This window comes from Eschrichtius robustus, chromosome 3 (assembly GCF_028021215.1).
Source record: "Eschrichtius robustus isolate mEscRob2 chromosome 3, mEscRob2.pri, whole genome shotgun sequence".
NCBI classification, from domain to species: domain Eukaryota; kingdom Metazoa; phylum Chordata; class Mammalia; order Artiodactyla; family Eschrichtiidae; genus Eschrichtius; species Eschrichtius robustus.
In genome coordinates this window covers 21,648,268-21,658,553 of record NC_090826.1, presented here as the reverse complement: position 1 = coordinate 21,658,553, position 10,286 = coordinate 21,648,268, and the positions used below count along the sequence as shown (strand labels likewise).

At 59.6% G+C, this 10,286-nt stretch overlaps 1 protein-coding gene across 3 annotated transcripts; it reads right to left on the bottom strand.

Moving 5' to 3' along the window:
- Positions 1 to 5: 5 nt before the first annotated feature.
- On the bottom strand, positions 6 to 8,423 carry SYTL1 (synaptotagmin like 1). Of its 3 annotated transcripts, none has more exons than XM_068537816.1 (15): positions 8,343 to 8,423; positions 5,940 to 6,168; positions 4,822 to 4,970; positions 4,527 to 4,599; positions 4,400 to 4,445; positions 3,909 to 3,981; positions 3,580 to 3,683; positions 3,312 to 3,425; positions 2,908 to 3,074; positions 2,539 to 2,635; positions 2,040 to 2,198; positions 1,672 to 1,750; positions 1,449 to 1,548; positions 435 to 640; positions 6 to 226 (listed from the first exon to the last, which is right to left on the bottom strand). In XM_068537816.1, exons 2-15 carry the CDS (start codon positions 6,128 to 6,130, stop codon positions 87 to 89), a joined length of 1,698 nt encoding a protein of 565 aa, XP_068393917.1. In that variant the 5' UTR covers positions 6,131 to 6,168; positions 8,343 to 8,423; the 3' UTR covers positions 6 to 86. The 3 variants fall into 3 exon arrangements, with proteins under 3 accessions (XP_068393917.1, XP_068393919.1, XP_068393918.1); XM_068537818.1 differs by lacking the exon at positions 8,343 to 8,423 and adding an exon at positions 7,171 to 7,211; XM_068537817.1 differs by lacking the exon at positions 8,343 to 8,423 and adding an exon at positions 7,155 to 7,207.
- Positions 8,424 to 10,286: the final 1,863 nt, after the last annotated feature.

Genomic DNA, 10,286 nt, shown 5'->3' with positions numbered 1-10,286 from the left:
TCAGAATAGACTTTATTGACTTTAGCCAAGGGCAGGCCCTGAGATGGGGGTCCAGAAAGAGGGGTTTTGTAGGGCTTGTAGGGCAGCTATGTCCTGGGGGCCAGGTTGGTTCTGAGGGGCAGAAGGCCATCCACCCACACACATGGCCGCTCCAGGAGGGTCTGCCACAGCTGCCTCTCCTCGGGTGTGGAGTCCATCCAGGGCACCTGGAGCCCATAGCTGCTGCCTAGATGTGGGCGGGCAGGGGTGGAAGACATGGTCACGCTGGACACCCCACGTCCCAAGGAACACCTGCCTGGTCCCAGATCATGCACTGTCACCCCCACATTCTCCGTGGATACCAAAGCTCAGGAAAGGACAGAGAAGTGCCCAGGGCCACGTGTCAAGCCCCTGCCTCCTAGCATCGGGTCCACTCAGGGCTCTGCCCCACTCACCGGTGCCCAGGCTGAGGCGTGTGCCCCCCAGCTGGCGACTGGCCAGGGGCCCATGGTCCCAGAGAGAGAGCTCAGCACAGGCCTGGAGCAGGTCAGCAGGGCCGAAGCCATCATAAACCATGGTGTGATTGAACATGGGGCTGAGGCTGCGTCGCACCACCCTTGTCCGTTGGCGGCTGGCCCGGCTGTCATCAGGCAGCACCAAACTGTGGGGAGGTGGGCTGGCATCAAGTGGCCACCTCCTCACACTCCCCAGAACCAACCAGTCACCGAGTCCTACCCATACTTCCTTACAACGTCCACGTCCTCTGGCTCCTGCCTGAGAACTGGCCTCAAACCCTCAGTATCCTGGGACCTTTGCGCCAACCTCCTCTCAGATCTCCTGCCTTTAAAAGTTGTGACACCTATTCACAGGACCCCAGAGTAATGTCTCTGAAATGCAGTTCTGCTACTCCTCAGCTCAATCACCTTCACAGCCCCCCAGAAGTAGTTTCCAAACTTTTTAAAGCCTTGGAGCCCTTTCTGCAAGACAAAAATATTACTCAGAAATACAAAACCTAAAAGAAAAACAATGCCTCTTGTTGAATCAAGGCTGGGAACTCAGAACCTCATTGGCCTACCTCTATTTTACTCTCTGAGGGTGGGACAGCACCTGGAGGCACCCCTAGAATTCCTCCAGTGCTTACTTTCAAAACCACTGAACTGCAAGTTCAGGACCAAACCCCACAGCCTGGCTTTCCAGGTCCTCCATGGACAGGCCCCTGAGACCTCCCAGGTCTCAGCCTCAGCTCTCCAACAAGTCCTATGCTCCAGTCACTGAAATGCAGCTGTTCAGAGGAGTGCTCAACTCTCCTGACTCCAGGCCTTTGCTCAAGCCGTCCCCTCCACCTCTGCTCAGCGGTCAAAACCCAGAGTGGTGAATCAAGGGTGGGTGATTAGAAGGGGTTTGTTGAAGGTGGGGAGCTCCACTGCATGAGAAGGGAAGGGAAGCGGGGAAGTACCGATGCCCCTCACCATTGTATGTAGGTATCCAGGGATCCTGGGCGCAGAGGCACGAGGTCCTGAGCTTCCTTCACCCAGAAGTGCAGCTCCCCGCTCGGGGGCAGTCCTGCGCCTGCGAAGAGGCTCGGCTCAGGCCCTGCCCCAAGGACAGACACTTGTCCCTCACCCTTGCGGGACAGAGATTCCCCGCCTCTCAAGGCCCGTCCAGCTTGGCCTCTCGCCGGCGGTCACTCACCCTCAGAGCCAGCGGGCACGTACTTGAGGGACAGAGAGAGCAGTCCGCGGCTGGGAAGGTCGTCGGGAGAGGGCGGGACCTGCGAGAGGCGGGCTCGTCAGGGGGTGGGGACAAAGTCCTAGGGAAAAGGGGCCGGAAGGGAGCGGAGTCTCCAGACACCGACGGGGCGGGCCTATCGGGGAGGGGTCTTGGAGGGGGCTGCCGAGAGAACGGCCTGGGGAATCCGAGAGCCCCGCCACCAGCAGTCAGGGACAGACCTCTGCATGGGGCCGTAAGGTTTCGAGGCTGAGGGGGACTGGGGGAAAGCCCAGTGCGGTAAAGGCGGGAGATCTGTGCCGCTGGTCTACGCGCGCGGGCCAGCTGCTCACCCGGGGCTGCAGGGGGAGCCAGGTGGGCTCGGAGTCCCAGTCCCACGTGTCCAGGGGCACTTCGACTTCGCCCAGAAAGATGTTGCGACCCAGGCTTTCGCGGTGCCACACGGACAGGCTCAGCACGCGGCCCCGGAGCTCGGCCTGCGGGACGGAGTACTGGGGACAGGAGGTGCACTTTAATGAAGCAGCGTCGATGGCCCCGGCCTCAGTGTTGCGGGAGTGCTGGCTGGGGCTTATCCTACCACGCTCCTTGCTGGAAGGAATCCTGGGGAGCCCCGGACGGTATTAATGGGGGTCTGGACAAGCGCCGCGCCCACCTCTAGACTGACATGTTGGAGAGCGCGTTAATGCGAGGCCCTCCCTGCCGTTCCTCCCGCAGAATGGAGGATTGGAGCGACCGGCAATGACGACACCATGGCTGCCCCTGCCACCCGGTCCCCGCAGGAAGGGGCGTTCGGTTCATTAATGGGGGGCCGCCCTGGCGTCGCAGCCTCACCCAGAGAGTCTCGTTGAAGACCGGGTTCAGATTCCGTTTCTTCACTGAGGTCTTGCGCTTGCTCTGCTTATCCGGGAGGAGTTTGCTTTTGACATAGCTGGAGCGGGGCAGGTGAGGACCGGAGGTGAAGGGGGACCCCTTTACCCCTCCAGCCCCTTCCAGCGCCTACTCCCCAGCCGCAGCCGGGAACGCAGCTTCGCGCGCCAGGCCTCGCGCAGCGCTTTACAGGAGTTATCTCACCCAGTTCCCGCGTCTACCAAGAACGTTATTCCCATTTTGAAGATGAGGAAACTGAGGCCAAGAAAAGCGGTGGGGTTGGGCAGTGAGAGCGGCTCCCTAGTGCCCCTCCTCGCGGGGTCAGACACTCACGGGTCGGAGCGGCGGCGCCGGGCGGCGGCCAGGCCCTGGCACTGGATCACGTGCACGCGCAGCTCGGCGGCACCCGGCTCGTAGCGCAGCGCGAAGTGCAGGGAGCCGCGGACCTGCACCGCGCCCGCCTCCGCCTCCCCGGACAGGCTCATTTGGCTGCTGCTCAGCTGCGGGCGGAGGGTGGGGAGGTCAGGGCGGGCTGCGGGGCTCACGTCGGGGCCGGGGAAGGGGAGCGCGGAGGGTTCAGATGGGGGGGAAGCGGGGTAAAGTGAGGTAGCTTGCCTGGAGGCTGGAGTGTCAGGTCCGGGGGTCAAGGGAGGGGTCATGCAGGGGCAACGCCTCGGGATACGGGGAGGGGAGGCGCACCCCACCACCACCCCAGGCCTTCTCCCTCACCCCCTCACCGTGGAGGAGTTGAGGCTGGACATGGAGGAGCTGCTGCTGAGCACGCGGTCGAGTGACAGGTCGGGCCCCGGGGCCTCCTCCCCATTCTCCAGGATCTCGGACGCCTCCTGGGTCTGAGGAGGGGGTAAGCGACGGGGGCGCCCCCTAACCCCCCGCCCCTCCCGCGACCGCTCTCTGTCCCGGACCGCTCGCAGCCTCGGGCAGCTGCACTCCCCGCCCAGAGTCTGCTCCGGGTCTTGAGAGCAGCCGCGGGCCGCTCCCGCCTACCTGGGCAGGCGGGGGCTGCGGCTCCTCCTCTCCCCTCGACGGAGGCTCCAGCTTGGGGTCAGCCTCCTCGGCGGCGAAGACCTGAACGCCCCCGGGGCCAGGGGCTGGGAGGGGCACAAACAGCTCAGCGAGCCCCTCCCCTGCCCAACCTGCCCCTGAGCAAATTTGGAGGGACTGGTTTACAACCCCCATTCAGACCTCAGTGCTGCCCTGCGGTCGCCGCCCCCTAAGCAGGACGAGGAAGGTGAACACAAGTGGCTGGGGTCACTTAGAGCTGCCTCTGATCCCCACAACCTCTCTGTGCTCCCAACACACACCTTCCCACTCACCTTCTTGGGCCTGGGGCTCCTCCTCATGATCTGAAGCCTTTGGGGGGACATATGGTGAGGGGAAATCAGGTCCCTGAAAGAAACAAGGGGTAGAAGTCACAGAGGGGGCCAGTGGTGAAGGGGTCAGAGGTTCCAGCTTCAGATTTTGCACTGCCCTCAGGGCAGAGCTGGCAACTAGCGGCAGGACCAGTCTGGCCTGTACTTCACACCCCTTCACACTTCAGGGCCTGCCCTACCTAACTCCCAGGGTCCCTTTGGTGGCATCTGAGTCTTGGACCTCACCCAGCTCAGTCCACACTCCACCCCTAGTAACCAATTCAGAGTTTCCTTTAGAGGATGGGCCCACACCCCCATTTGACAGAGGAGGATGACAGAGGCCCAGGCCAGGGTCTCCTGATTCTCAGGCTGGGCTCTTTCCCCAGCACATCCCACCTCCATGCCAGGGACACTGTACATTCATTCATTAGCCCATTCAGTCATTCATTACTCACCTCAGTCTCGCTGAACCTCTCTTGGGGGGCCTCGTCCATGGGGAGCCTGGGAGGAGGGAGAGGTATAGTCAGAGATGGGCCCCAGGTGACTGGGAGGCACCCTCCACTCCCTGCCATGCCTCCTCACCTGGGCTCCAGCGCCTCTTCGGTCTCTTTCCCAGCAGCCTCAGCCTCCGCATCGCTGCCCTGAGCCTGGTCTCCTGCACCCAGGTGAGAAGTTCTGTGAAACTCTCTTCTCAGGATGTCTGGCCCTTGGAGATGCCCACCCACCTCCTGTAGCCCATGGAGGGGTGGTGCCCACTCAAAGTCACACAGTGCCAGGGGCAGCTGGAACTGAAACCAGGGGCCCTCTCTCCTTGTCCACGTACACCTGGTGACCTGGGCTGCCCAAGGCGTGCCCCACTCTGGGGAGCTCCTCTCACCCCTGGAGCCCTTCTTCCTGCGGATGGAGGCGCGAACAAGGTCAGAGCCAAGGTGGGCGTGGTGGTGCCGCTGGAAGCGTGCTTCCTGGAACCAGTCCCCTGTAAGGATCTTCAGCTGCCCAGGGTCTGCCAGCGATGTCCGGAGCTTGCTGGAGGATGGGGGAGGGCGTGGCTGTCACCACCCAGGCAATCAACATTATTGCCACCCACTCTGTGCCAGGCCCTGTACCTGGGGCCAGGGATACAACAGCAAATCAGACTTGATCCCTGCTTTGGAGGAGCTCAGGTTGGTGGGGAGACTGAGTCCAGAATAGACAAGTACACTATAGTGAGGTAGAGCCATGATGTATGTAAGAGGGCCAGCTTTGCCTGTGAGAATACCGGAGGGCTTCCCAGAGGAGGTGACATGTGAATTGCTCTTAAATGACAAATTGGAGTTCTCCAGGTAGAGAAGAAAAATAATTATTATTCATTAAATGACTGTGTATAATCCTTCCTAATTCTATGAGGTAGGGCTCGTTAGCTCCATTTTACAGATGAGGAGAGTGGTACTGGTACAAGCTAGGAAGTGTCTGTCCCCAAACACTACTTGTAAGTAAGTCCCATGCTGCTCTGCCATTGTGCTCTTCCAGGCAGGAGAAACATCATAAAAGCGAAGGGTGTGTTCGGGGACTGTGGATCACCCGAGTGGCTGTAGTGGACATTTTGTGTATGTGTGTCAGGGGGTGAGGCTTACTGGTGGAAGAGGCTGGCAGGGTCCAACCAGGGAGGCCTTGTGGACCACACTTCGGAGCTTGCCCCTGACAGGAGATGCTGAGGAACCATGTGAGGTTTCAGGAGAGGGTATTAAAGACAGATCTGGAGAGTCCCAGCTGCAGCATGGAGGGGGGGCCAGAAAGGGCGAGCCCGGAGGCAGGGAGGCCGGCAAGGGAGCTGGTGCAGCCACCCTGGGAGAGGTGATGAACTGAGCCGGCCAAGGGTGGAGTGGACCAGTGGGCAAAAACAAGATCTACCCAGTTATCTGACAGGCTGCACATTGGTAGGAGAGAGGGTGGGAGTCACCCAAGCCCCCCAGTGCCTGAGGCCCCTTCCTCTGGGGCTCCCCTACTCTGCCTTACCTGACCCGTCCCTCCTCCAGCTGGCGCAGGTGAGCATCTCGCTTCAGGACCTTGGCAATAGCCTCTTGCTCCTCCTCTGTCAGGAAACTGAGATCCAATAGCCCATCAGCCTCAGGCTGTGGCTCATGTGCCATGAGGAGGCCAGGCAGGGACCAGAGCCCCTTTTGAGATGGGTGGCCCCTCTGGGGCATCAGCTGGGGCAGCGCCCAGGCTGGGCACACGTGGCTCCCTGGGGGCAGAGCAAGGGTCAGGTAAAGGCCTGCCCATATACAGGGCACATCCTGGAGCCAATTGCCTTTTCTGCCCAAATATACACCCCCCATGGTGGGCAGGGTACAAGCCCAGGAAGGCTGAGATCAAGGTGGCATGAGATGCACTCATGGACACATGCATACAGAGACCCATGAACATACTCAGGGACACACTCAAAGACATGTAGACATGTACATGTGCACACTGATACATGTAGATATAGTTCCCCACAGTGAGATGCACACCTGGTCACACAGGCACACTGACACCTATATAAAGACAGGCTCATGCATACCCGGTCCCCCATAAAGGGCCCTATGCAGTCATAGGCCCAGATCCATGTCCAGACCAAGAGAGGTATGTAACATATCCTTAAACCTGCACACAGGCACATGCACACAGGGGAGACAAGGACCCACAGATGGGTTCACCTATACAAGAATAAGTCCAGGGACAAAGACCTGTCCTTAGATATATACAAATTACACACACTTTTGCACACACATACTGTATCCCCCAAACTAGATTGTGAGCTCCTTGAAGTCAGGGACAGGGCCTCATCCTCAAAGCCAGAACTGTGCACACAGCAGATGGTTAGTAAAAGTTTGACTAGTTAAATGCAGAAATACATGCACCTGCACACACATGGGAAATGCACACACATGAACACGCAGCCAGACGCACAGGTGCACACACATATCTGCTCACCACCCTGCCCTGGGAATCTCCCAACTTGGGTCCTTTCCCTCCACCCTGCTCTGGCCTATTGGGCCTTCCTGTCTGAGGCAACCTCCTGCCAGCTTACAGCCTAACTTCCTCCCCTGGAGGTAACTGCTGCACCCACTCCCACGGAGGCCTCCAGCCCAAGATTGCCCCTGCTGCCAGCCCTGCCCCCTGGCCTGGAGCCCCTCCCTAGACCCCTTTACTCTGGCCACATGGGTTCCCCACGCCCTGACCCAGGACCTGGCTGGGGTGGGACCTGGTGGTGGAGGCCGAGTGCTGCAAAGCAGCTCAGGTACCACGGTGACTCCGGAAGGAAAACATTTGCCCAGCCCCGAGGGGCGTGTGGACGTGGCAAGGGGCCTGTGACTGGGCCGTGGGCAGAGCCGTGGCCTGAGCCCACTGGGCGGTCTCTCTTCTCCTCCCGCCCCTTTAGTCCCCTCCCTCCTGGGGCACCAGGCAGGGCTGAGATGGGAAGAGGACACTCAGCAGGCAGGTCCTGGCTTGTGCCTGCCGCCAGCCTGCGCTCTGTGCCCTCCCAGCTGAGTCAGCGAGCCCCTCGAGCGAGCCCTCTCCCCCTGCTGCCCCACCCTCACCCGGGGGGTGGGTGGGTGTCTCTATCGGGTGTTGTGTATGACGCTGTGGAAATGCCTGTGTGACCCATGTTAACAGCATTTCCTGAACATCTACTGTGTGCAGGTCCTGGGTGTTGCAGACGCACTGTTGAGGGCTCTTCTGGGGCCTGTGTGTGAGCCTGTGTGGCTGGCCCTGTGTTACCCGGTGCCGCTGTGAGTCTCTGTTCAGCAGGCGTCTGCGGACTGTGGGATCTGGGAGGCTGTATATTTTGTGGGTGTGAATGTGGTATCACTGCATGTGTGTCTGGGCGTCATGTCACAGTGTGGTGCTGCATGGGGGACTGTCATCTGTGTGATATGTTCTGTGACTTTCTGGGCGACAGCGCAGTGGGGTGTGTGCGCGCGTGCGCGTGCGTGTGCGTGTGTGTGTGTGTGTGTGACTGGGCTGTGTGTTGTGGTGTGTACTCTGGTGCCCTGGGGGCCACCAGGTGTGTGTGTATGAGTATGGAGGTGGAGGGACGTTCCACAGAACTGACCCTGCCCGCCCTTGTCCTGAGGTCTGCTTGGGCTGGGCTGTGGGCATCTGAGCCCAGGGTCCCCAGCAGCACACCCCTCCCTGCAGTCCCCTCTGGTTCCAGAGGCAGAATCCAGTGTCTGGTCCTCCCCACTCTGTTTCAACACTTATGGGACAGACCCATCGGTCAGTTTAAGGGTCTGTCCGTCTGTCTGGCTGTTCCAGCCCCAGACACGCTCCACCTCCCCCACCCCTAGGTCCTAGAGGGTGCTCAGGTTACCAGGTGGCAGTGCCCACCCCTCGGGACACTGGCAGGGGCCCTCTGGCCCCGAGGTGTATTACCTGTAGGGGTCCAGTATGGAGGGGACACCTCTGTCGGGTAACTCTGGCTCCCCTGGCAGCTGAGTTTCAGGGACCAGAAGAAGAGCAGTGAGGGCCTAAGGCTGACTCAACCGGCAGCCCAGCGGAGTGCCTGCCCCACTGAGGAGGAAACACCTTCTCACAGGGCCTGATACAAAACCGGGCCTGGACTCCCGGCTCCCCAGGGGCACGGCCTGGGCTTTCAGCAACCCCAGAGCAGGTTTGGTGGGTAGGAGGTGCCTGGGGCTTGGCCCCAGCTCCTCTGCAGACTTATTCTGTAACTCCTGTAACCCGAGCTGGCCCCACCCCCTCAGAGCCTTGGTTGCCCCATCTGTAGGATGGGTAGCAGCCCCACCCTGCCCCCTAAGGAGCTGATAGGAACTTGCTTTGAAAGCAAAGTTAGAAACATTTCTGAGAACCAGGGTAGTGGAAGGATTGCAGACTATAGCCAGACAACCCTGAATAGTTCCTGCTGTGCCACTGTGTGACCTTAAGCAAGTCTCTCAACCATTCTGAGCTGCAGTTTCCTCCTGTGCAAACTGCAGGCAGCAGAGTGTGAAGAGCCTCTGAGAGAAATGAAAGTGCTTGGCACAAGCTGGCATATAGGAGGTACCAGGTATTCCCTGGCCAACATAGTCCCCTCCATGTCCACATGTGCCTCCCAGGAAGTGCTGGCCAGAGCAGAGCTGCTCTCTGTCCCCTCTGCCACCCTGGGCCCCATCTGTCTGAGGAGGCCTGGACTCTTCCAGGGCCAAAGTGAGGCTCCCATACCCTCCCTCTGTCCGTGGGGAGCCCCTCTGAGCACCCCCCATTCTGCTCCCAGATTCTGCCCCACCCTGAGAATAGGTTGGGCCCTGGATTACATTTGCTTTGGGACCATGAGCCAAGGCCACACCAAAGCTTCCGGATCCCCCCAAGTCTGCTTCATTTCAATCTGCCTGTCTTGCCCCACCTGCACCATGACTTAAAGATCAGAGGGCACCTCACAGACCCCCAAGAGGGGAGGTGGGCAAGGAGTGGACTCTAAGCGAAACCTCACTCCTCCTCCCCAGCTTCGGAAGCGGCTCCGGAATGTTACCACCACTCGGAGCACCTGAGGGTCCCTCCTCCACCCCCAGCCCAAGGTCCAGCCTTCCCCGTTTATTTTTGCAAGTCAGTCTTATTTTCTGAGCCTCTTTTCCCTCATCGATTAAATAGGGGTAATAATCCCTCCTCAGATGGCTCTAACTACAGTTCAGTTAGATCCCTACCGGCCCTTAATAAATATGTATATTCATTTGTAGATGCAATAGCCATTGAATATCCACTGTGGGAACGGTTACTGTGATGTCCGCCTCCTCTGTCAAGTCTCCCGGAATGGGAGAGGAGTGACCTACAGTACCCTCACCCCTTCCCGTTATTCTGTCCTGGCTCCTCCCAGGGATGCTTCTCTAACCCTCCCACCTCTTGGCTCTCACCATGGAAGGCATCAAACTTCACTGTCTATTCTTCTGCCTTCTAAACTCCCTTCCTCTTTCTGATCTCCTGTCCTTGCCTCTGTGACTCTCCTGGACCCCTCTCCTGCTGTCATCTCAACCCCAACTCCTCTGTGTCCTCCCCACCTGAAACCGTCTCCTATTTCCAAGTTTCCACTTTTGTGAACAGCCCTCATGTCCTGGCCCCCAGGCCTCCTGTTGCTTGCTGCCACTCACTGGACTCTCTCCCATCTGTCCCCCACCTCCGCCACCCTCCCACTGCCCAGGTGTCAGTCCCTGCCCAGCCTCTCCTGGAAGCCTCCTCCTCCCTGTCTCCTGGCCTCCACACTCAGCACCCCGCCCCACCCCAGCCCTTTATTGCATAGCTGTCAGAGGGCCCTTTCAGCATCCCACTTTTGTCATTCCTCAGCTTTGGAAGGTGCCAGCAAACAACCGGGGGACCCCCTCTGAC